The sequence below is a fragment of the Sinocyclocheilus rhinocerous genome, unplaced genomic scaffold (genome assembly GCF_001515625.1).
Source record: "Sinocyclocheilus rhinocerous isolate Xijiao unplaced genomic scaffold, SAMN03320098_v1.1 scaffold1183, whole genome shotgun sequence".
In the NCBI taxonomy this organism is placed as follows: Eukaryota; Metazoa; Chordata; class Actinopteri; order Cypriniformes; family Cyprinidae; genus Sinocyclocheilus; species Sinocyclocheilus rhinocerous.
Window position 1 is genome coordinate 457,992 of NW_015625028.1, and position 26,580 is coordinate 484,571.

The 26,580-nt window shown below is 37.6% G+C and overlaps 4 protein-coding genes across 4 annotated transcripts in view; 2 read left to right on the top strand and 2 right to left on the bottom strand.

Moving 5' to 3' along the window:
* sf3b2 (splicing factor 3b, subunit 2) overlaps positions 1-2,410 on the bottom strand; it is a 19,238-nt gene extending 16,828 nt beyond the window's left edge. The window contains exons 1-4 of the mRNA XM_016562725.1: positions 2,229-2,410; positions 1,850-1,893; positions 1,703-1,762; positions 1,427-1,582 (exon numbers count right to left, since the gene is read on the bottom strand). Coding sequence (XP_016418211.1) covers positions 1,427-1,582; positions 1,703-1,762; positions 1,850-1,893; positions 2,229-2,334 — 366 coding nt within the window. The 5' untranslated portion in view covers positions 2,335-2,410. The remainder of the gene's footprint in view (positions 1-1,426; positions 1,583-1,702; positions 1,763-1,849; positions 1,894-2,228) is intronic.
* A 10,475-nt stretch (positions 2,411-12,885) lies between these two features.
* dusp19b (dual specificity phosphatase 19b) lies at positions 12,886-14,616 on the top strand. Its single transcript, XM_016562624.1, has 4 exons — positions 12,886-13,173; positions 13,840-13,886; positions 14,020-14,172; positions 14,255-14,616. The coding sequence occupies exons 1-4, from the start codon at positions 12,948-12,950 to the stop codon at positions 14,435-14,437; spliced, it is 609 nt and encodes a 202-aa protein (XP_016418110.1). The 5' UTR covers positions 12,886-12,947; the 3' UTR covers positions 14,438-14,616.
* Positions 14,617-16,206: 1,590 nt separating this feature from the next.
* LOC107747985 (zinc finger protein 679-like) lies at positions 16,207-18,242 on the top strand. Its single transcript, XM_016562638.1, has one exon. The coding sequence runs from the start codon at positions 17,442-17,444 to the stop codon at positions 18,048-18,050; it is 609 nt and encodes a 202-aa protein (XP_016418124.1). The 5' UTR covers positions 16,207-17,441; the 3' UTR covers positions 18,051-18,242.
* Positions 18,243-18,656: 414 nt separating this feature from the next.
* On the bottom strand, positions 18,657-22,756 carry pnp5a (purine nucleoside phosphorylase 5a). Its single transcript, XM_016562644.1, has 6 exons — positions 22,531-22,756; positions 21,342-21,511; positions 21,131-21,234; positions 20,398-20,573; positions 20,070-20,260; positions 18,657-19,291 (listed from the first exon to the last, which is right to left on the bottom strand). The coding sequence occupies exons 1-6, from the start codon at positions 22,551-22,553 to the stop codon at positions 19,074-19,076; spliced, it is 882 nt and encodes a 293-aa protein (XP_016418130.1). The 5' UTR covers positions 22,554-22,756; the 3' UTR covers positions 18,657-19,073.
* Between the last annotated feature and the right edge of the window lie 3,824 nt (positions 22,757-26,580).

The window sequence follows — 26,580 nt, forward strand, 5'->3', positions numbered from 1 at the left end:
ACTGTTCTTCAATGTTTAACTTATGTTTGAATAAATCCATCAAGTTTTATGACAGCTACCATTTAAATGTTTATAGCCAATAAAAAAAAAAACGAAATGAAGTAGAAATTTTATGTAATTGTAACTATTATTTTAAAAACGTAATTAAGTGTAATTTTAGCAGTTGTGTAGCCTGCAAATCAGTCAATTTTAACCTTCAATATTATAGTAATGTAGTACCAACTGACTCTCATGTATATTTTACAGCATTAGTTGAGGTTTTTTTTTCCTTGAGAAAATTTGGCATGTACTGTACCTGACATATATCCAAAATAATCGATATTGAATCGAATCGAAAGCTTGTGAATGAGAATTGACTCGTGAAATTTGTGTCAAAACCTAGCCCTATTTGGAACTGATTTCTATTTCTAAATAAATAAAGCTTCCCATTTAATACTGCCATTAATACTTAATGGGGAGTATTAAAAATAAAGAATTTAATCGTAAAATTACTATTATTTTGCATTAATAAGTGCAGTTCCTAATAATATTACATGTTCATTTTACGTTTATACACATTTGACAGTAAAGCACTGAGCTTGAGTTGGGAAGCATACAAAATTTACTTTTATTAACGACAATAACGAGTGCAAAATCTAATTTTATATAGGAAATGTATATATTCTACTCTTATTAAATGTACCATTATTCTTCTATAGTATTATACTGAACTGCTCTTTATGTGTGATTCAGTCGCAAACCGAAGAAAAGTTTGTTTTTCAAGGCACTTTGTGACTTTTCTTACTTCATATGCAAAAAAAAAGTGCAAAAATTTGACACAATTTGATATTCTATAAAGCAAGAAGTGGAAATGAATGACTAATCAGCCAATAAGTGCTCCTCTGCTGCCATCTACTGGTTACAGTGCTAATTTGATGTCGGTTTTTTTTTTTTTTTCCATAAGTGTTTGTTTACCACAAAGCATATTTTGCTCATTCCCTTAAAAATATCATTCAAATTGGATCATGTTTAGAGCTTTAAAGTGCTGGAAATAGTTGTGTGCTTGAATTTCGCTCTCAAAAAGTTTGAACAAACCCCGAAATGAATAATGTAATAACATTCGACTATTTCTGCCACAACAGCATGGTTATAATCAGCATTACTACTTCTGGTTTTCTACGTCAGTGCTGTTTGATCGGTTTATAACAGAGAATTCTGAGCAGAATGCAAGCGCTTCTCACTGGATCTCGCAGCTCTGTGTGTGCAGTAACAGTGTGGAGAGATTAGCACTGGTTCCAGAGTAAACCTGTTCTGAGCTCGGACCAGGTTGTAGCACGGTTTTGTTACGCTTTTGCACCGACAGAAAAGATGGCCGCAGTCTGGAGCCCTGCCACGCAACTGTGATCAGCATCGCAGTGCAATCTACACACAGTTGTGTCTCTCTCACCTGCGCGGCTCTGTCATCGTGCTGCATCATGCCGGGCGGCTCAATGCCCATATGGATGGGTGGAGGGCCCCCCATCATGTTCATGGCCTGCATCATGTTCATGCCCGGCGGCAGGGGCATTGAGGGCATCGGGGGCATGGGCGGCAGACCTGGCATCTGAGACACACAACATACTCTGGCTCTCAAATAAAGGAAACGGCAGCGATACTTGCCACTGCTAACACAACTAATTACAAACACAAAGGCATAAAGAGAATAAACGAAACATGGCAGTACCGTAGTCATGCTCTTGGCATCTCCTCCTGACATGTTCGGCTTAGTTAAAATCATCCCAGACTGCAGACGAAACAAAAATGTAATGTTCATAAAAGGAAATCCAATTTACGGGCAGATTTGCAGTTAAAAAGTTTGCAGTTAACTGACCTGTGCATAAGATTTCAGTCTGTCTATGAGCTCCTCTCTGGGACCTGAAAAAAAAAAGATAGAAAGCACAAATGGATATCATAAACAACACTGGACTGCATTAAACACGTTTTGCGTGAGTTTAATGTGTGCTGGTGTGTTTAAGTAGCTAACGCCAATTACAACCAAACGCGTGTTTACTACCCGAATAAATATAAATATAGCCATAAATACAGCCTCCCATGAAACATATTTACATGTGCAGCACGCTTTAGCGCGAAGTTTAGTGTACTAAAGGCCTGAGCAGCAGACAGGAGCATAACAGGCTAACGCTAGCTAACGAGTGAAAAACCGAGGCAAACTCCGCCACAGCGACCGCAATAAAACGTTTTCATCTCACCCATATTAGGTGCTACAAACTCGGCCAGTTTGGCCTGCAGCTCGCCGTGAGTCCATGTGTTAAAGTCTACATTTGAATCAGCGCCCGGCGGCCCGTCGCTAGCCATGGTGAAGCTCTACGGAACAAACGCGTTCTGGCGCAAGGGATCACGGGAACGTCACGCACTTCCTCATGAGCTGCGTCCCAAATGACGCACTATACACTACGCACTCATACACTATGTACTTATGCACTATGTACTCAACCATGTATAGTATGAATTATATAAGGTTATTTTGTCATTCATAATCGGAGACTCATAGACCCTACCGCTTCGGTACGTAATTAAAACTGCGACAATTGAGTGCATGAAGTGTCCAACATTCCACACTTCATTTTTTCGGTTATTTGAGTGCATCATCCGGGTATTTAAAGTGCACTTTTTCTTTTTGGAATTTTCAGTTTGAACGGGCTACTCGCACCATTTATACTACTAAACGTCATAGAACAGTGCATAAGTACGCGATTTGGGACGCACCTATGGGGTTTGTTGTTCATGACATCCCGCAGCTTGAGTTTTAGATTTGAAGTTTTATTAATCTGTTGTGCGTTTTTATCATTTGTAATTTTTTTTTATATGGGTATATGTTTTTTAAAATGTAATTTAATCTAATTACAAGTAGGCCTACTTAATTTTTGGAATCTGCATCCAGATTACATATAATCAGTTACTACCCAGATCTGTTTGCCATTTTCTGCCTCAAAGTGGCAGTCTTTCTAACACCAGCTCCTTAAATCATGTGGAAACTGTGTGAAATTAAAGGTTTGTGTGTAAAAAAAAAAAAAAGTTTAAAGTGTGCGCTTTGATGGATAATTAAAGGGGTCCTATTATGCTTTTTCACTTTTTGAATTTTAGTCAGTGTGTAGTGTGTATGTTTGGGCATAAAAAAGATCTTCAAAGTTACAAATCTCGAAGTCCAATCCAACGGGAGATATTTCGTTTTTTTTTAAATCCCTTTTCAAGAACTACAACGAACGGCTCGTTTGGACTACAGCGTTTGTTTTCCGGGGTTTTGTGATGTCACAAAGCGGCCCATTAGAATATCATTAAAATAAATCCCGCCTACGGAAATTCGAATGGTTGGCGAGGGCGTGGTTAGAATGCTTGGTTGAGTGCATCATCAGACAAGACGAGGACGAAGAAGAAGTGCAAGTTATTACACATGCACCTGAAAAATTATGCATGTAAATATGTATGTTACAATTATGAAAACGTTTTTGTAATAAATTGCTGACAGTAGGATACTGGACAATGATGTAATCTGCAGAATTTACACTTCAATTATGAGACTACAGTGTTTCCCATACATTGAGTGCGGGTGTTTTTATATCACTGTATTTCTGAAGGAAACCGACTGTCTTCAGAAAATTGGATGTCATTTTCATTTATAAATTACTCACCCTCAAGTCATCCTAGGTGTATATGACTTTCTTCTTTCAGACGAATCCAGTCAGAGTTATATTAAAAATAGTCTTTGATCTTTCAAGCTGTTTCATGGCACTCAGCGGGTGTTGCATGCTTCAGTCCAAAACAAGTTAAATAAAAAGCGCCCATCCATAAAATGGCTCCGGGGGGTGAACAAAGGCTTCTGTAGCGAATCGATGCGTTTTTGTAAGAAAAATATACACCTAGGATGACTTGAGGGTGAGTAATTTATGGGCTAATTTTCATTTTTGGGTGAACTATCCCTTTAAGGTAAGGATCCTCCATCCATGCCATTTTGGTATTATATATATATTTTTTTCCATAACACTTTTATCCAAATACTTTTGTTGAATACTTTAACTAAAGCTAATTGCCCCTTCATTATATAGACCTTTCTGCCACATTTCTGAGTAATATAACAGTTTGTGGTTAAACTGCCCATCCAACATAAAAAGAAAATTAACTCTCCTTAAGTTAGGAGAGTCCAATAAGAGTTCACATGACCTTCGGTAAAACCACAGTCAACAATATCTCATCCCGTCATGAAATCACAGAAGACCTATGTTAATAAATGTAACTTAAATGGCTTTTATAAAATAAATCCTGTTCATTTGCAGACCAAAATCTGCTGAAGATGCAATACACCCATGTCAATACCAATATCCGATAGTGAGGCACCAAAAATACCTCTGTATGAATTAAGAGCAGTTTAATTGCTGCTCTTAAGTGATTTACTACAAAACCATTTCACCGCATATGCTGACCATCATCAAATGAGGAGTGACTCTGTTCTGCTTTTCTCTCTAATGAGTTTAATTGTTACAATCTGAGCGGGGGGTCTGATCGGAGCGGGCCTGACATCTGTTAAACCATGCGCGCTATAGCTGGGATTCCCATTGGAATAGAGCCACCAGAGCGAGCGGGCGTTGCATTCCCACCAGAGAAAGAGAGAAAAGAAAACACTGACTGAAAATGAGGCGACTAAGTTTGACACCCTGATGCCCTTTTCTTACTCTTGGACCCACCGGTCAATTAAAAGAAGAAAAAACAACAGAGAACGAAGAGAAAAGGCCCTAATCAAATGGGCTTGGTAGTCCCGGGTAGACAAAAGAGGTCAGAGGGTTTTGTATGGAGCTCTGAATGCTGGTGGAGTCTCACAGACAGAGCTGCATTTACCGCCTTTACAAAGAGCCAACATGGCCGTTTCCTCATCCTTTAGGGCCGTACTGAAACCCCTATCAAAGCACATGTTAATTTCTCCAAATGAATAGATGTGAGAATTCCCAAAACGTCTTTACAGCGTGTGAAAGAAAGAAAGCGCTAGATAAATGGACAGATTCTGCACATGGACTGACCGCCAGGTGAAAATGATTGGTCGTATCTTTGTTTCCTGAGATGTTTCCTGGATGTCTTCACTGACGCTGACATGCTAACAGCGTGACTTCGGTTAGTGGTTGTCGGTGTTAAAACTTTTAAAAAAAATTCTGTTAACGTGAATGTAAAATGAGCGTCCAGGAAGGACATTTGCCAGCTGAAAAGAGATTTAAGAAAGAAAATTTTCATTTTTGGGTGAACTATCCCTTTAAGATCGCCTTTAAACTGACTGTTATGAGCTCTAATATTGTTTGCATTGCTGTTAAACTGGTAAATCATTCTCGAACATGGTTAATGTGTGTGATAGTTGAATCACTTTCTAAGAGCTGATACTTTTTGTTTACATTCAGATTGAATTCACATTGACTTCTTCATAACTTCTGAATAGTTTGAGGCTGAATGCATGCATGCATGGCTATTAAAAGCCCTTTAAAGCATATACACATGGTCAGCTGTTGTGGTCAGTGTGGGTTTATTGAAAGACGCAGGAAGTGATGAAAGCAAGGGCTGTTTCACCATATAACCGTGGTGAGGACAGCGGAAAAGATCATTGGCTCTTCACTGCCTTCCATCCAGGTACTCGCACACAAACGCTGTCTGACTCGTGCTCAAAACATTGCAAAAGACCCTACCCATCCTCATTATGGACTGTTTACGCTGCTGCCCTCTGGAAAAAGGTTTCGCAGCATTCGGTGCAGAACAGTAAGGTTCTGTAATAGCTTTTTTCCACAAGCTATCAGACTTCTGAACTCAAAAATAACCTCTTAACCATTTTATTTCACTGAATCTTTTTTGTAGTGAGTCTTATGTGTACTAGATGTGGACATTGAAATAATAGTACTTTTTACGATGTGCAATAATTGTACTATATGCTGCTGCTTAATAAGTGCAATAATTTTGTTTTAGATGCTGCTAATTACTATGTGCATTATTTAATATTTATATGCTGCTGTCATTCCTTTAAGTGCTATATTCTTTTAAATGAACACTGTTGCAATTTTTATTATATATATATTTTTATACTGATTTTATGGTACGTGTTTAGTTTAGTGCAGTATTTATGAGCCAGTGGAATGGAATTTCGTTCATATGTGCATTCTGTATGTATAGTTGAATGACAATAAAAAGCTACCTACCTACCTATTTCTTATCTAAATTCCACACCCAGGCCACTTTGGAAGCACCATGGTGCTTGTGTTTTAATAACATCATTGAAGAAACTTGCAGTGTTACTTCAACTTCATCTTTTAGATGCCATAGACCTCCAAATACTATCATCCTTGTGTGAGGGACCCCATCCTAAAATTTAAAAAGCATCTGTATGGTATTTTGTTTAAATGCCAAATTTAGACTGTGGAAGATTCATGTTATAAATATGACTAAAATATTATTTGGAAAGTGTTTAGTTACATTATTATTGTACTGTATTGGTAGGTTTATTATTTACTCATTTATTACTTAAAAATAGACAAAAATAAATGACAAAAATGAAGAAATTACATATTTAATCTATATTTTATTTATTTTAACCTACTTTTTTTTCTTATTTTTTACTGTTTATTTTCACATTTTGTTTCCACGGATCCCCCTAGTGGTCCCCAGTTTGAAAAACCCTGAACCCCTCAGTTGCCTCTTGTAGTATTTGTATTGTATTAAAGGAGACATATTATGCCCCTATTTACAATATGTAATATAAGTCTTTGGTGTCCCCAGAATGTGTCAGCTCAAAATACTCCACAGATCATTTATTATATCGTTTTGAGTGGAAGCAGGAACACGCTGTTTTTCGGGCCTATCTCTTTAAATGCAAATGAGCTGCTGCTCCCCGCCCCCTTTTCCAGAATAGAGCTGCACCATTACAGCTTGGACCTGCTAAAAACATCTGTTTTGGTTCTGATTATCATGTTTATCGCGCTGAAATCATGCGTTTTAAACCATATGAGTTTAAACTTCTGATATACGGTTTTCTGAGCGCACACATCCGAAGCACACGCACAGAAAGCGGCTGTCACAGCATGTGAGTACTAAACTAAGTTCTCATTCACACACAAGTTTACATTAAAAACACACACGAGTTATGTCTGTGACGGTAAACTGCTGGGAAATAAATCACGTTTATTTTAGATCTGTGTGGCAGCAGCAATATACAGTAAATAAACCAATAAATACACTGCTTGTCTCCTCTGAGGCTGGGACTCTAAACAGTGTTCTGTGCTAGTCTGTGCAGCCAAAGACAGAACAGTTAGCGTGTTTTGCTCAAACTCGGTAATATTATAATGAGATCCCTTTGCAACGTCACCAAGGGAGCGAAATCAGACGCGCTCCTTTTCTCAGATGCTTGCAGAAAAAGGCTTGTCTTTGATCTTTCAAGCTGTTTCATGGCACTCAGCGGGTGTTGCATGCATCAGTCCAAAATAAGTTAAATAAAATGCGCCCATCCATAAAAAACGGCTCCGGGGGGTGAACAAGGGCTTCTGTAGCGAATCGATGCGTTTTTGTAAGAAAAATATCCATATTCAAAACGTAATAATTACTAATGCACGTTTATTCAAAACATAAGATAACATGACTATTTTAAACATTATGCACTTTTTTCACAGATAATGTTTATAAACCAATTATAATGAATTAAGTTGCTTAAACAACTATAAACAAAACAGCATCATGTATGTATGCATAGTTTAATACAAAGGGCCGAAAGCCAAACACACCACTCATTTTTCATCTAAAAACATGAGATGCAGTGGGATGGGGAAAAACCCCGCCATAAAGTCTCGATATATGTTTTTTCAAAGTTAAACTAGCATTAATTTTTCATGGTTTTCTAAACATGCGGCTCTTTTGTGCGAGACGCAAGTGCAACGGTGATAGATGTCCCTCTAGAAAATGTGATAAATATGTGTTCTGTGTGAACGGCTTGGTTTCAGTTTTGATGTAAACAAGATCTTCTCTGCATTGATGTTCTCTTTTCCCGCAATATTTGTAATGAACAACTCAGCAGCGCCGCATCTAGTGGCTTCAACTGGATATCCTAACAAAACATTATAATGCAACAACACTTACATCGTCATCGCATCTCGTGCGCCGCTGATAAGGCTGCCTCCTTAACACACATCTAAAATTCGAATGCAAAGTTTTTGCATTTGAATGTAGATTTTCATTTTAAATTTGACGAACATTCGAAATTCGAAATTTTTTTTGACAGCCCTAGTCTTTAGTGAGTGCTCTTATGATGGGTTAGTCTGGGCTGGTCAACACAGCAGCTTGACCGGGACATTACTACTCATTAAACATGCAAACAGGTCAGCCAGTCATAAGAGAGCTCATTTACATACACAAGCATTAAAAGTGCAGCAGAAGCAGCAACATGTTTATTTCTAAGAGCCAGAGAGAAGGTAAAAAGTGCTCATAAACAACCAAACTAAAACCATAAAATCATTACTTGAAATAAAATTAACTAAATAAAGTAAGTTTTTTTAAACATTTAATTTCAGCTACTTGATGAAATAAAAACTATATAGACATTTAAAACAATTATTATTTTCAAAATGACTAAAACTAGCTAAAAATGAATGCATAATATAAAAATACCATTCAAAATATGAATAAAAACTATAATAGTGTCTCAATAAAACTAAAATGTGCACTGTGAACAACTCCGTTACTCTTTTTGGTGCAGGAAATGAAGAATTTGTAAAATATAGTAGATAAGTCATCATGAAATAGAAGTTGCAAACACATTATGATGCATTTTTGACTGAAACAGCTAAATGAACAGACACATTTCTAACTGAAGTAGGTGTCAATAGGAGGAGCAAGTTATGATATTTTAATTAAAGATTACAAAGTCCAAACATTTTTTAATAAAATAAAATAAAATGAATGAATAGATAAACTGTGTGCAGTCCATGGTTTGAAGAGGATTGCTTTAAAAAATTAAACACTGTCAGTTCTGATGGCATGATTTCAAATTCCAGCTGTTTACGTTGAAATTTCCTTGCACTCTTCTTTCCTCTCATATGTTTACAGCAAATCTTTAGAGACCATGACGTGGATAAATCCGGTACTATGAGCTCTTATGAGATGAGAAAAGCTCTGGACGCAGCAGGTACACCCCACTAAAAACTCTTCTTTGGGCTGTTTTGCTTCTATTGTCCGCTCATCTCTGTGCCCTGACTCTCTGTTTCGCTCTCTGTCCAGGTTTTAATTTGAACAATCATTTATTCCAGCTGATCATCCTTCGGTACTCAGAGGAAGATCTGTCTGTGGATTTCGACAACTTTGTCACCTGCTTAGTGTGACTGGAGACCATGTTCAGCGAGTCACCATGCCATGGCCGTACAATTTATTTATTTTTTGGTCTTAAATATTCAAATTTTACTTTTTTTATCAGTCAGTATTGCGCAAAGATAATTAAGGATTTATGTAAAAAATGCATACACTGCTGTTCAAAAGTTTAGGGTCAGCAAGATATATATATATATTTTTTTAAAGAAATTACTACTTTTTATTGAGCAAGGATACATTAAATTGATCAAAAGTGACATTATGAAGACACTTATAATGGTGCAAAAGAAAAAACTATTCATGGTTTCACAAAAATATGAAGCAGCACAACGGTTTCAACATTGATAATAATCAGAAATGATTCTTGAGCAGTAAATCAGTATATTAGAATGATTTCTGAAGATCATGTGACACTGAAGACTGGAGAAATGATGCTGAAAATTCAGCTGCGCATCACAGGAATAAATTAAATTTTAAAATATAATCACATAGAAAATTGTTATTTTTAAATTGTAAAAATATTTCCCAATATTACGTATTTTTATAGTATTTTTTGATTGTATTTATTTCTGTCAAAAACATTTAAAAAATCTTACCGGCTCCTGATTTTTGAACTGTAGTGTATAGAGAATTTGTGTAATTAAGTATTTAATTACAGACATAATTAGGAGACGTGCTGATATCGCGTTTGGTCTCGTTCTGTATCGCGTATCTTGTCAGTGTCTGCACTTGCTTGGCCATTTGTTGTGGAGAAAATAAGGAAAGTGTGTTCAAGCGCCAGCAGAAAACAGTGTAAAGATAAGTTGTTGTTATTTTAGCATGTGTGTTTGGTAGTGTTATTTTTTAGGATTACTGAAACTACTGCCGTTTGATTTATATTATTTGTATTTATTTATTTTAATTTTAGTTAAATTATGTCTGAATTTATTATGTCTGTATAGGTCTTTTATTAAGTTTTAGTTTTATTTAATTTGAGTTATTTTAATACTTCAACAAACTAAATGGAAATGAAATAACATTGAATTTATAAATGTGTATGTGTAATATATATATATATATATATATATGTATGTGTACAAATGTACAAACAACATGTACGTTGTTTTTTTGGTGTTTGGCTTATTTATTTATTTATTTATTTTTTAACAAATTTATTAATTTAATTTAATTATTTAAATGTAAAATTATTTAAATGTAATTTAAATTTAGTGTTATGTTAGAATCATTATTATACTCTTATACCTTTTGTTCTTTAATATTTTGAATTGTTTTTAGCTTTATTTTTTGTTTTCCATTTAAATGTTAAGTTTTGAAATTTTGTTGTATGCATTTGTCATTTTTATTTAATTTCTTTATTTTTAAAATGTGTATAAGTAGTATTTATAAAGTTTTAGCTTTTAGTTTTGGATCTGTTTTTAGTTGTTTTAATACTACAATTGATTGCTTCTGTTGTCCTCGTTTGTAAGTCGCTTTGGATAAAAGTGTCTGATAAATGACTAAATAAAAATAATAATAAAAAAAGTATTTTGCTATCAGGGACAATCTGAGACATTTGCGTTTTTATAGAGACCTTCAAGACGCTGGACACAGATGCTGATGGATTCATATCGCTCACCTTCTTTCAGGTTTCACTTACATGAACATTTCAACACACTGCAAACACACACAGACCCAAAGCCTGTAGAGAGCGCGCGTGAGCCTGTTTGAGATGAACGAGTAAACCCTGAAACCTGCTCTAAATGTGTGAATAACATGTCTGCTTCAGTGACTGTTTGCAGTGTCAGTCAAGCAGTCGCATTCTTCCATGAGCGATCCTTCTTGTTTAATACGGTCTCATTTCTCTCTCTATTTCGCAGTGGATCTCTCTCCAGATTTTCGCCGTTTGTCTGCACTGAGACGGTCTTGGCTTCTGCAGTCCTGCCATCTGAAGAGTGCCTTCATTTTTACACTTCTGTAATGCATTTCTGAGGGATAACAGCCTTAATAAAGCAACCCTGTTTAGATAGTCTGCAGGCAAATACTGTGCCAAATGCATTTCTAAAGCCAAGAGAAAACCATTTACAGTATGTTTGAGCATTTCTGGATCAAGCTGCATGTATTCCTCCAGATGAAACTAGTTTACACTTTTTTCAATCATTCTTAATTTTTTTTTTAATCAATATTTCATGTTCATGAGCTGCATATCTTTCAGTGAATGTCTTATTTGAATGTTGCACGCATAAAGAACGCTGTATTAGAAACGCATGTGCTGATGATACTGTAGATCGAACCCAGCTTTACTTACTGAATGTGATTTGGTTTGGATTTAATTTCATGCATGCAGCTGTTTTATGGGACAAACTTTTTAAGATGCATTTAAAAACTAAAGGATCTTTTAACAAGCTAAAAGGGCCATATACTTTTTTTTTTTAATTCCACATGCATTCCTTTAGTTAGTTCTGTTTATATGAGCAATGCAAAACATCCATTCAGTACAATCTAGACAGGAGCAACAGAACTGGGAACAGACTGAATCTTATTCTCATATGCAGAACCATACGATTTAACAAGATGGCACTTTTCTTTAAAGAGAATGATGTATATGAAAAGGTGGAGGATGCTCTCTTCCCCCCAATGCCAAGCAGAAGGCTTTACAGGATGTTTGATTCATTTATGTGGGTTTTCAATACATTTTTTAATAAAGTAGAATGTTTTTGGGGTTCAAGGTCTTGTCAATGTGACTTTTACCTTCTTAGTAAGCAAATACCTGTAATAATGTTGGTAGATAGCTATATATCAGTAGTCAAGAATATTAATTCTTGTATGCACTCATGCATGCAGCTTCATAACCTCATACATTTAGAGATTAGATTGAATATTTGAAATGAAAAATTTGCTGGCACTGCTTGGGTAACTATTTAATTGTAAAAAGGCTAAAAGGAAATGATGAAAATGTTGAAACGTTGAAAGTCCGCAACTAAAACACATAAAAAAAATTTCACTTATATTTTAATCTAAACCAGGGGTGCCCAAACTCAGTCCTGGAGGGCCGGTGTCCTGCAGAGTTTAGCTCCAACCCCAATTAAACACACCTGAACCAGCTAATCAAGCTCTTACTAGGCATACTAGAAACTTACCAGCAGGTGTGTTGAGGCAAGCTGGAGGTAAACTCTGCAGGACACCGGCCCTCCAGGACCGAGTTTGGGCACCCCTGATCTAAACGATCTATAAGAGTAAGATTTTGTTTAAATTCAAAGAAAAAATGTAAAGAAATACACTAAGTGTATAAGATAAACTTTTATTTTACTCTTTTTACTAATTTACTAACACCCAGGTATTAACTACAAATAAAATTGCAACGTTTCTGAAAGTATTTATACCGTTTGTTTTCCGTATTTCAGATTTATTAGTAATGATGATGAATGTAATGTAGAATTTATTAGTAAAGAAAGTTGTACTTGTGAAATTAGGGTCAGCATGGGTGAGTGTTAATGCCTGAAGAGGAGCTTTTATTTTGAAATTACCTGGTGTACCAAACTTAAGGTCCCCCGCTTTGTTTTTACAGCCCTTCTCTTTAGTGCCGCAGTTCGATCAATAGAACTCTGTAAATAAAGATGAATTCTCTGGCGCAGGAGATCCAGGGATTTCCCGCGGCGCGTTTGAGGAAGCGGAGCACGAGAGTGACGACCGTGACGGGCGAGAAACTCGTCGAGACGCGCCGCGGCGATCATTTTCACGTGACGCGCGATTCAGAGCGCGAGAGTCGCGACGCGTGCGGGTTCGTGCAGGACTCGAGCCTCGACCTGCAAGTGGGCACCATTACACCATTCCTCCTACTCTGTGCGTTAGGTCTATAATGCATTCCTTGTATGTAATTGCAATGTTTATTATGCAAACCTGACACAAGCCCTACTGTGGTGGTACCATGCTACACTGCTGGGAATATCATTATTCCATGATGATTATTACTGTAGTTATGGACTTAAAGGTGCCAACAGAGTCTAAATAAATGTGGCATTGCATGGTGCTTTGTGTAACGATGCATATCAAAGAAGAACAACCTTTAATAAAATAAATAAATAAATAAAAAAATCACCATGGTCACCACCACCACCAATAATAATAATAATAATAATAGACCAGATTGACTGATTGATTTATAAGACTAATTACAATTTAATTAAAATAATAATTATGTTTAAAAAAAGGTTTCCATGGTCACCCCAAAAATAAATAAATAAACCAAAATATTCAGAATTCTATAGGTTCCAGCTATTGTTCAAAGTAAAATCAAACTAAATTTTAATTTAAACTTCTTAAATTCTCCAGATTATTTATTTATGGCTAATTCCAGTTTAATCAAAAATTATATTATTTAAAAAAATCTATTATTATTGTAAAATCTATTATTATTATTATTTAAAATTTTTGATCGAAAATTAAGTTACCATGACACACTGAGTTTTAACCCTACTCGTTACATTGAACTAATTGTGTGATTTTTAGCATCACAGGATGCTGCTCACGATATAGACACGTTGAAGAAATTAAAGGTAATATTTTTTTTTTTTTCCCATTTTTTATATCATTTAATTTATCTGACTTTCTCATAAACGTTTATAAAAATAAGCAAGCTAATGTATATGATATTAAAAGTAATCTCCATTTCTTTGCTGTTGTGTTTAGGTGACTCATGTGCTGAATGTGGCGTATGGGGTTGAGAACGCGTTCCCTGATCTCTTCACGTATAAGACTGTTACCATGTTAGATCTGCCAGAGACAGACATCACCTCATACTTCCCTGAGTGTTTCGAGTTCATAAATGAAGCCAGTCAGCAGGTGTGTATGTGGAAGACAGACAAATCTCCAGAGATGTGTGTGTGTGTGTGTGTGTTTAACCTGTTTCCGGTGTGCTCCTCAGGGTGGAGTGGTGCTGGTCCACTGTAACGCCGGTGTTTCTCGCTCTGCTTCTGTTGTGATCGGGTTCCTCATGTCCCTGGAGAAGATGTCCTTTGATGAAGCCTTCAGCGCTGTGAAAACCGCCAGGCCTTACATTCAACCAAACCCGGGCTTTATGAATCAGCTGAAGAAATATAATCCATAATGCCACACAAAGACTGTTTTTATAAACCAAACTTCTGTTTTTAGCATTTAGATGTTTCTCGGATTTCACCCAGCACTTGATGAGTTAACGAGCTGATGAGTTGAAACAGGTGTGTTAGATATGTTAGAAAAGTGGTTGTTTTGGGGCTCCGGGAACAGGATCGAGGAGCTGTTTTAGTGCCAACATCTTTTTTTCATATTTATATTTTATTAAATATTTTTATGAATGTTTATGTTTATAGTTGTTGCAAAAAATAAAACATTGTAAACCCTCGCTGCTGATTTTTTAATGGTCTTTACATTTTCATGAGGTTTTGTATTTTGAAATCCATCATGACGGTAGTAACTCTTTAACTTTATTAAAACAAGTAAATCAATTATACATTCACCTATTATGTGATTTATTAATTTTTTTCACAGGTGTGTATTGAAGAATGTCATGTGAAGCATCGGTCCAGAAACAAGTGCTCTCAATAATGGTCAGTTTAGTCACATCTATAGTGACAGAAATTTGTCAATTCAATATTTTTCAGTCGAAACGTCAAAATGGAAATCCAGAAACTGATATTAAAATGGTAAGTTCGTTCAAAAGTATAATGATTAACATTTTAACTTTTGTAAATATGTTAACCATTTTACTTTCACCAAAAATTACCGTGGTAACCATAGTTAACGTTACTTCCAAAATATACAATAGTTGAATGGTTATTTTACTGTAAAAAGATAATACACTAATATGGGAGTCCTTCGATTTAGATATTTTATGTGTTATTTTATATGAATCCCTTTTTTTCCGATGATAGCTGGTTAATATCAAACGACCTCAGTTAATGTTTGAACTATCAGAAAAAAGTGGACCTTATCCAGAAACTGATATTAAAATGGTAAGTTTGTTCAAATGTATAGTCATTGATATTTTAACGTTTGTAAAGATGTTACCCATTTAACTTTAACTAAAAATGACTGTGGTAACCATAGCTACTGTCAAAATACGCCATAGTTGATAGTTGATAGGGTATACAAACGTATTCCTTTTTAAAATTAATAACTAATAATTTACAGTGGACCTCAAAATAAATAAAACAGTTTTAATGATGCACGTGTTAAAAAGAATAAAATTGTGGATACCCAAACCTTGTCATTTACTTAATAAACATGGGAGCTTTGATCCTCAACATTACATGTGTAGAAACTTGAAGTTAACCTGTTGTATGCTGTTGTTTTCTTGTTTGATTCACAAGAATCTGACTTTACTTTACTTTTAGTCATTTAGCAGACGCTTTTATCCAAAGCGACTTACAAATAAGAAAAAGTAATTAAAACTAAAAGCTAAAACTCTATTTATATATACACACACACACATTTAAGAAAATAAAATAAATAAAAAAGACAAATGCATACAACATTTCAAAACTAAACATTTAAATGAAAACAAAAAAAAATAAAGCTAAAAACAATTCAAAATATTAAAAGAACAAAAGGAAGGAGTATAATAATGATTCTAACATAACAGTAAGCCAAACACCAAAAAACAACTACATATGTGTATGTACAGCCACACACACACATACATATACATGTACATATATATAAATACATTCAATATATATATATTCGCACGGTAGAGTCGATGGTCTTTACACTCTTCGGTCTTACCACGACCGCTTCCGCGGTAAACTAAGCTTCTTTATTTATTCGTTTAACAAAACTCAAATTGAATTCAGCTGGACACACTTTCCTGTTTATCACAACAAATGGCCAAGCAAAGCGCACGACACTGACAAGGTACGCGATACAGTACGAGACCAAACGCCATTTCAGCACGTCTCTGTTGACAGCTGCTATAAGGAAAATAACAAACTCAACAGCTGAACACATCTGTAGAATCCTTCATAAAGCATCAAGTGGACCAAGAAAAGCTCTTACACAACCAGATCAAGTCAACCATATCATAGAGCCGCAGTCTGCTGGGAGGGGAAGACAACTTAAGCCTCATATCAAAGATGAGGAACATGTCGGAGGTGGTCCTTCTCATAATTAAACCACGTATTCTTGATATCTTAATAGATTAAATAAGAAAAATGCATTGTTGTAGGAGGAGACCAGCAAGATTTCCTCTCAGATGTTGTGTCGGGAATCCAGGAACGTTTGAATCGCACCACATCTGGAGGACATCTTCCTCAGACTGTTGAAGTAACCCACATCCTGCTGTAATTATTGGTGTTTTTAAATATACAAACTCTTTAATTTGCTGTACATCAAACTAACATAGTCCTGGCTTTATCTAGGAAGAGCCGGAGTTTAGATTTGAAGAAGCATTTGTCCACGAAGAGGAACAAATGGAGTGTAAAACTCCACCTATAGATGGTACAAACTCCCTGACATTGATGCGATTGGATTAACATGGTATATGTTAGCGTGAGGCCTAAATATACAAAATCATATCTAAAAACATGACTTGTTCGTGTTACAGAATCAATAGAGCTCAGTACAGAAGAATCTGACTCTGTAGACCATCAAAGAGAAGAGCAGTGCACCACTGAACCAAATGAATCAAATTACATTTCAGTCACTTTGGATGCACCCAGCATTACCGAGGCAGCACTGGATGTCCCAACAGAAGAAGTGCCACCGGATGCAAGTGATGAGCAGAGGACATGCAGAACCTGTGGAAAGACCTTCACCCACCTCAACAACCTGAGAAGACACGAGCAGAAGTTCCACAGCGGAGAAACGCCTCACGCTTACCAAGAGTGCAGAGAGCGTTTTGGCTCCAGACGCCTCCTCCAAATCCACCGCGGAGTCCACAAGGTGGAAAAGCCTCACAAATGCACGCTCTGCGACAAGGTGTTTCGCTTGCCCAACCACTTGAGGAATCACATGATGAGTCACGGTGACCAGAGACCGTTCTCCTGCGCCACATGTGGGAAGAGCTTCGCCTTGATAAGCGTCCTCAGAGCTCATGAGTGAACGCATGCTGGCGAGAAGAACTTTGTCTGCTTGCAATGCGGTTCCAGGTTCCTCACCAAGTCTTACTTGGACTACCACCAGCGAGTTCACACTGGAGAAAAACCATACTTGTGGGGAACACTGCGGGAAGAGATTCGCCCAAAAGAGCAACCTCAAGGCGCACGAAAGGTTTCACACGGGGCGAACAGCCCTTCAGATGCGAGGACTGCGGAAAAACCTTCGTACACGCCAACACCTTCAAATCACACAAGCAGCTCCACACTGGAGTCAAAGCTTTCTGCTGCGAGCTTTGCGGGAAGGGCTTTCAGCGACGAACGCATCTCAAGACTCATCTAACGTCGCATTCTGGAGACAAACCGTTTAGTTGCGACGTATGCGGGAAGACTTTCGCCCTCAAAGGATCTCTGAAGGCGCACAAGCTCACTCATACGGGACGGAAGAGTTACGCTTGTAACGTCTGCAATAAGCAGTTTACTCAGGCCAGCTCGCTAGCCAAACACAAACGGGTTCACACGGGAGAGAAGCCGCACCGCTGCGGAAACTGCGACAAGTCTTTTTCTCAAAGCAGCCATCTTAACTACCACTCGAAGGTTTACCAATCCGGGATGAAAAGTTCAACAAACACTAATGTGGAAGAGAACTAACTAACCGGTCATTCCATTTGTGCCTTTCTTGAATAAACCTAATCTGAGTAGAAGTAATGCCTGGGTCATATTTCACACTGAAATAAAACAATTATAGTTCGCATAAAAAAAGAAAAGAAAAATGATGTGCACTGTGCAAGATTTGCACATTAATACTCAAGTAAAAGGTTTAAAAAAAAAAACTGCAATAAATGAGTACAAATACTATTTATAAATGTAAAATACTGGCATGAAAAGTAATGTCACGCAAAATAATAATGCAAAAAAATTCCAAATAATGAAAAATACAATAAAAAAAAAAAAAAATGAAAAAATATTTATTTTTGGAGTTTGGGCTGAAATATATGGCTATTAAAAATAGAAATATGTGTTTTAAAATTGACGAGCGTGTTTGCATTCGCTTGCAAAATCTTTACGTTCTATCACAAAAGTATCGCATTCCCCAGAGAAACGTCTGCATCGACTCCAGCTGCTCTCTTTAGGGGCTCTATAGAAATACTACAAGCATTTAAACAGTTTTTAGACAGACAGCTCACCCATGAATGTGTAATATTAAAATTGTACACAAAACTCACTTTTCCACCATAGACGAGAGGGAGACAGGTGTAATAAATAACAAATTTTACTAATAAATGTTATAAAACACACAAGACGGACCTTTACTGTACATCTACTGACAAATACTACAAAGCAATTAAAGTTTTACAGAGAATTCACCTTTTAAATTAAGACATCGTAACAAATGGTAAACGTTAACTTAGAAATAAGAAACATTAGTTTTAGCATTAAGAGGAATGTAACAATTATTTGTCGTTTTTCTTTAATAAAAATAAGCACTCTCCCGTTTACGGGGTTTATACATAAGAGCAAAATATCACAGACCAAAAGGCTTTATAACCATTTCGCATTGTAAAATAAGACTCAACAAACATAAATAAGTGGGAGCTAAATGGAATTGACCTGTATAAGTCTGCGTTCTTTAGTCTGTGACTGATCTGATTAAGATCTGATCTGAGAACAGTCTTAAGCGAAATTGTTGTTGTGCTCTAGCCGGGTGACTATGGTGGACACCAGCCTCTCCAGCTGCTCCGCCCTCTGTTTGCCCGTCTGCAGAACTTCCTCATGATTGGCCTTTTCCTCGCTGTCGTAGTTCATCACCGCCTTATTAGTGATCAAAGACAGAGCGAAGACGCGCATCCCACAGTGCCGTGCCACGATCACCTCGTGAACCGTACTCATGCCTAAAACACATTAGGTCTGGTTATTAAACTAGTTCACATAGACAAGTCTGTATATAAACTAATTTTAATTTCAATGTTATATAGATTTCATCGTACAGCACAATAACTCGCTGGTCACTAAACCACTGCTCATTTGCATATAAAAAAAAAAAAAAAAAAAAATTAAAATCAGTGACGCAGGTAGTGACGATTCTCTCCGGCCAATCCATGATCAGCAGAGTTTACACGTCACGTTTTGGTAATGGTACGGTTCGCTTGGAACCTCAACCGAGGTGGTACTAAAAAAAAAGTACCAGGTACCGTACCCAGTGGAAAACCCCCCAAAAGTGAACCGTACCATGCAGTGGAAAAGCGCCATTATTGCCTTAAGCCTTCCTTTGTTCCGCAGACGTTTTCCTCTTTTGTTTTTTATCTGCCATCTCGATCTTTCTATCGCTCTGCTCGGCTAATGTCCGTCCTGTGCACTGAACCCTCTCTCCTCCACATCATGAGTAGACACGCCCCTTACTGCTGATTGGCTACAAGTTTGTTTTACTATTCGGCCCGACTCAGTTTTCTAAAGCGTTTTTGAAAAATCGCTTACCCCACCTTTAAGGTACGTTTACACCACTACTACTGCACTAAAAATGGGAATCGAACCCATGACCTACAGAAAAACTAAATATTGTAAGTTCGAATGCTCAGAGAACTGCATAATACCCTCTAATATCATATCATAAAGCTACAATAGCATGTTCTGATTGGTTAAAAGATGCTTTACAGCAGACGAGACTCTTACCGACAGCATCAGCTCCCAGCTTGTGCAGCATGCGACACTCCGCGATTGTCTCGAACGACGGTCCTCCTAGAACGCAGTACACGCCCTCTCGCAGGAAGTCGCTGTAACCGAGCTCCGAACCCACGTCGAGCGCCATCTGCTGAAGCTCTCGATCGTATGCGTCCGACATGCAGGGGAAACGAACGCCAAACCTAAAAAGGTAATGTTATGTAACGTTACATAATGAACAATATTTACAGAAGCACGTGTGGAATTTCTGCCTGTCAAAACAGCTGCATGTCATGAGTATAGTGATGAAAAGGAACTAAATAAGCACATATAAACATGCCTTTCGTCATTGGGTCCAGCCAGAGGGTTGTTTCCAGCAAATCCAGGCATGTTGAGATGATCTTTGATGATCATGATGTCGCCTACTTTATAGTCCTGGTTCAGACCGCCAGCGGCGTTGGTGAGAATCACAGTCTCCACACCCAGCAGTTTGAATATCCGCATAGGCATCGTAATCTAAAACGGAAGAACAATCGTAGTTTGAGATGCTCTGAATCTCGCATCAGGTGCATATTACACCAGTTGTGTTCCATTAGTGCCGTTTTTTAATTGTTGGTCTTTATACACAAGGACATCTTGTGGCACCTTGCTGATATTAGCAGTAATTTTAAATTTTAGTGCAAAATAACCTGTGTGAATGCTATAAGTGTTCTGGTCTTTGCATACCATAGGGTCAGAGAGTTTACGCTTCAATCACACACACAACACAACCAGTTAAAACTAACTCGGTTTTCAGTAAGGCCATGTGTTAGTTAGTTAGTTCTTTTTTTAAGAAGGATCTTTAGGTCAGATCCCTTCAAGTTGGTGCAACTTGCAATTTCAGTGATATTTAAATACATACAAGTTCTTAAACCCTCAAGCCTGGATCAGCACCCAAGACCATTTGGATCTCGAATCCAACAATACAGCCACAACTACCTCTCAATCTAGCTGTCAGACTGACAAAGAGCCGTATTGTTTACATGTTTTGGACTCTGACGTGCCAGAGTGTGTGTATTATAGGGTGTTTGTACCTTTTGGATGGGATAACCCTCATAGAGATGAAACCGTCCCTGCATGCAGACACATGGTCTACCCTTCAAAGTGCCAAACACCAGCCGGCCTGCGTGACCGTGCACTGCAGAAGAGAAGGAAACACACAGGTTCAGCAAAAATAAAAGAAGTAAATGCAAGGATCTTAGAAGATAAAGTACACAATATCTCACATTATACAGAAAACCTCACCTGTACTTTGGGGGAAGTTGGGGATGTCCCTGTAGTTGAAAGCCACCTGGTTTTTCAATGCGTCAGCCAGTCCACCCAAACCCGAACCGCACACGATGCCCACCAGAGGACGCACTGCAGTCTGGGACAGAAGCCAGTCAGCTGTGGCCTGGCAATCCTCATAGCTGTACCTGCACAGAGAGAATGGAAAAAATGAGTTTATGAGGCCACACACATGACTGTAACCAAATGTGTTTCCAGCGCACTGAATTCACAGCACGTTTCCCATCCAGAAGTCACATCCCCCGATACACTCGAATGTCACACACATTAATATCACACTTATTTTCACAACTGACAAATATACAATTTGCATATGTATTATATAACTATATAACTAAGATGCTGAATATTTTAACATATTTGAATGGCTATGTCTGAAGCCTGCAGATACCAAATAAAAATATCCTGGCAAATCTGAAACATGAGCCACTTTGACACATCACTACTGTAATCTGAGCAGCTGACTACTAAAATAAACTTCCTGTGAGCATCTGTATGATTAGTACTATGGCCTTTGCAGAAACAGTAATAGAGTTTAATCTGAAAATCAGTTTCGATTTATAATTCAATTGCAGCAAATACATTTCAATACAATCAATATAACTAGCTAATGTCCAAAAAGTTTTTTTTTTTTTTTATCCTTCAAGCACTTCTCCAAAGGTATTATTGGTTGACCAATATTAATGGCTGATTAAACATATCTAGAGAGTAGGGTGTCAGATTTTATTGTGTGCATGTTGTACAGTATGTAATTTATAACTTTACTGTTGCACATTTTCACAGAATTTCAATACAATCCGTTCAAAGTCAAAAAAGCTTTATTCCAATGAATATGTACTTCAAAGCGTTCTTCTTAACTCCGCAACATTCGCTTAAATAGATAACAGTTGCGTTGGCTGGCAGCTGATCAAGACACCCGCGCCCCGCATCACCACGTGCTTGTCACTTCTACGATTCGGTTCAATTAAGTTTCACACTGTTAATGAAAGAACAAATGGATGAATTATTATAAGCAAGCAACCAACCAACTCGCTGTACTATGCCACTGATCGAGTAAACTACATTCACCATCGAAACTCAACCATATACGCTTTCAATAAAGCGAGTAGAATTAGAAAGTTAGATATGAAAAATAACAATCGTTTACCCAGTGCTGCTCTCAGGAAACATGATTAAAATCGCTGGTCAGATCCTTCACGAATACGCAATGGAAATATCAACGTTACTTTAAAGCAACAGATGGTAGACACGAACGTAACTTACGCGACGACCTACCAATGAAACAAATCAAAGAGACACAAATAAAACTATAACACGTAGCACGAGACGCGAGAGTGAGTGAATAAAAGCGCTTTAAAAATTCCTGAAGCGTTGCTCATGTAGCGGGTGTTCTTATAGAACCTCCGCTTCCGGCGCTCCTCCCCGCGTTCTGACGCACACGAAGAGCGGAACACACCTCCTGACGCAACTGGCCCCGCAGGCTAGGGAGGGCCAACGTGGGCCCGGCTCTGTTATCAGTAAAATCTCACTAAAACTTAAGCAACAGCTGTCAAGACTTAACACCTGATAACCTGGAAATTGGTTTTCCTCAATTAGATTTATGGATGGTTGAACAGCACTCCTGCATGTGACTAAGAGTCATCCAAATATAAACACTGTGATGCGGGTCCATGTGTGTTTGGTTTGTTCAAACTCATCCACAACGATTCAGATAAAGAAATCACGAACTTTACCACAGATAGCCTCAGCTACCTTTTCTTCTTTGGCTTTGTATCAACAAACGAAGGCGTATGATGCGTAATGCTAGAATTATTGAATTTTAGGGCGTGTGTTTAAAAACATTAAGTATGTAAAACCTATTTTGTTGAGTTTTGAACACATACAAGAACATATTTTGTCCCGCTTTGCTCTGGCTGTTCCTGCATGAGTCAACATTGCAGAAATGCCTAAGAAAGTTTAATTAGTCCAACAAAAAAAAAAATCAGTCCTTTCGTACTCAGCACAGTTCCTACATCAGCCCATTAAATTACTCAATCATCATCGCAATTCATAACATCATAATTCTCTGAAACTGCTTCTGCTTTTTGTGTCATATATCCTGTTGTTGTGATCCGCCGAGTAGTTCAAGGTAAATGACTAACAGATAAGCATAGTATTTACAGCCTCACCTATAATGATAGGGGGCCTTGTTTTTGCCTCAGTCACTGTTGTGACTGTTTATAATCAACCCAAAAATCATAGTTGAAGAAGAGAAATGGCTGTGCTGAGCTCAACCTGTATTGACGACATGGTTTTTCTTTGAACAAGCTGACACGCCTGTATCCTGACCAATGGCTTGACCGTTCGGCTCATGATGCCACAAAACAATTTAGCCTTTTCCTCAGAGGTTACAGCCTTGTAGGAATCAATACAAATGTTCCCAAAGCTGTCCTGCTGCCATGTTCATTATGCAACAAGTCCTGCAGAACAAGGTCGGGACGTCCTTAGAATTTCTCATCTTTATGATTTGAATCAATTAAACCGTACCTGAAATCCTCCATCTAAACACTGCCCGAGCACTTGAGCACTTGAAAATAAATCAGCTTCCTTTCAACTGAGGGGTTTTACTTTTAGATCGAAGGAGCTGCTTATAATTAGCATGGGTCTTGAATGAACGCACGAATCTTTACGCAACAAACTGCATGCATAAACATCTGGTAATACTGTTGTCGATGCCTGATAATTGCAAAGTATATTCGCTTCAGATCAAGGGTGTGCGTGCAAGTCAAATGTCCCAGTCAGCGCAAGAATTGCGAGCATGCGTGTCGTCATCATATATAGTGACCCCATATACTGATTGAGAGTGTGTGCGAAACGTGTGAAATGCCTGTGAGTTTTAACGGGTTTAGCTTGATGTCTTTGAACCTGAGTAGACAAGAATATGCGGTTTGGCTAATGCACGCATAAGTCCTTTTATTTAGTCCTTATTATTTATTGATTAAGAAGACCACGAGCTCAGCTGAGACAAGTCACGAGCAAAATCTAGCAGATCTAGAATTTTCCAGGCTTCGGTTTTCCCCAGTCTGATTATTATCTACAAACTGACTCTGAGAATCTGCAGAAACGTTTGTCCTGCTTCGAAATGCTTATAATAAAGAGCGGCTCTTAACGGCAGAATCAAGTGTAGTCAAAGCTAGGAACTAAAACAGTGCAGTACCAAATGGGCCAAGACTCTTAATTTGTTGTCTTCTGAACTGACAAGCATTGAGGTGTCTTTGTGTGATCTGCGTGAAAAAGGCCGACCCAGAAAGAATCTTCTAGTAGGACTGAGAAACGTTGACGTTGGGTTATAATGTTACGTAATAAATGAGTGGGTCAATGTGACTGTAGAAATTCACTGCCAAACATACTTGGACTCGGACCAAAGCAAACGTAGACTTTAGCTCGGTTTTTCTCTCACAGCCTTTCATTAAACTTCTTGCGCAGCAAACACAGAGCTTTAGTAAATATACAGACGGGTCCAAAAGTCAATCTTGAACTGCTTCTTTTTACTAATTTAATACAGAATATTCGGAGTGTAAAAGACTTTCAACACCTTTCAAAGAAGACGAACATTGAGAAACATATGAGGAAATTTTGGACATTATAAAAGGGATGTAATAAGAAGGGTGGGAATGAACAAGCAGACATCAAGCCACTATCAACTCTTTATAGTAAAGCCAGTCAGGTTTTCAACATGAGCTCATTGTGCTTCATCAGTGTTATGAAAAAATCATCACCGAGTCGTCTCGACTGTCACCTTATATCAGAATGTGGACACTGCGCCAACCTTCCCTTCATAGAACATGCCATCAGTCTGTCTTTATGTAAACTCTCTCTTATCAATCGCGTGATGAAAAGAGACAGTAATAAGACAGGAAATGGGTGATAAGCCATGATAAGTTTTATTGAGATGGCATTCTTTTGTGTCCACCATAAAACATCACTTTCCATCACTGTAAGACTTTGTCAATAACAGAAACTTGCTGGAATTTACAGTTTTAACATGTCGCAACAAACCCATTATGAAACTCACCCAATCGCAAGAATACAGGCGTCATTAAAGTGTTGTTGAATTCCAAATGAGGAAGTCAGATAAAAGTCTCAGACATATTGTCATGTATAGAGGGTTCTTACGTTATTTTACCAAATATTTAGGCCATGGCCCTGTACAGGTCAGTCAACACATAATAGATACATGACATGAAGGAACTGTGATGATTGGCATGTACAGGGGGTGGTGCGATGACGGTGGCGTTTACTGTCGTATTGAGAATAAAAGTGAGTGTCCTGTATGTCCCTCCCTCATGAACAGACTGTTTTCTTCGATTAAGATTTCACAACGCTTCATGCTTTTTGCAAGTCATTGTATACTAAGGGATTGCTGTAATGAAAACACTCAAAGACAAATATCCCAGTGGTTATTTAAAGGGCCCATTCTCTGGCTATTAAAGAATTACTTTGCCTTAAAATGAATATTGTTCCAAAATCATGACTTGGTTTCATCCAAGCAACTGCGTTGTATTCAATCAAAGTGGATGTTGAGTTTTACCGCCATTCAATGAAGATGTATCACGCCGGGTTTGACATTGTTGATGCTGAATTGCACTGGTCCTCTGCTTTAATTGTATGGAAAACAGCAGCTTTGACATGCAAACATTGCAAAATTTCTCCAGTTGTAAATTTAGAACACTGAGTTTTCTCACTTTGTCAACACTGATGGGGCCGTTGACTTTGGTCGTGGTTCTTGATGTCAGGGATTGTTCATGCTCTTGCTTTTCTCTCAGACATAAATTAGATCTTTGTCGAACAGAGTCAGTTATGTGAGAACGTATCTGGAGAATTTCACCGCAGTGTCATGTGTGAAACCTGCGACATTCACTTTGGTCTTGAAGGCCTTTATTGTTGTAAGTAATGTGCTCCTCCTAAAACTGAAAATTAGACGGGCTATGTTTCGTATTATGTCAAACGAGTTCAAATGCAAAAGCAAACCTGTCCATGTCCTGCACGTGAGAGAGATAAAGACAATTAGACAAACAGAAAGAGATGGCATCACGAGTTAAAAAAAAAAGGTCCTGAAATTCAGCTACACACAAAACACATACCTCTATTATCTGTTATTTTGATATGTTTATGAAGAAACAACAGCAGAGAAATCAGCATGCTGCCATTTCCTGTG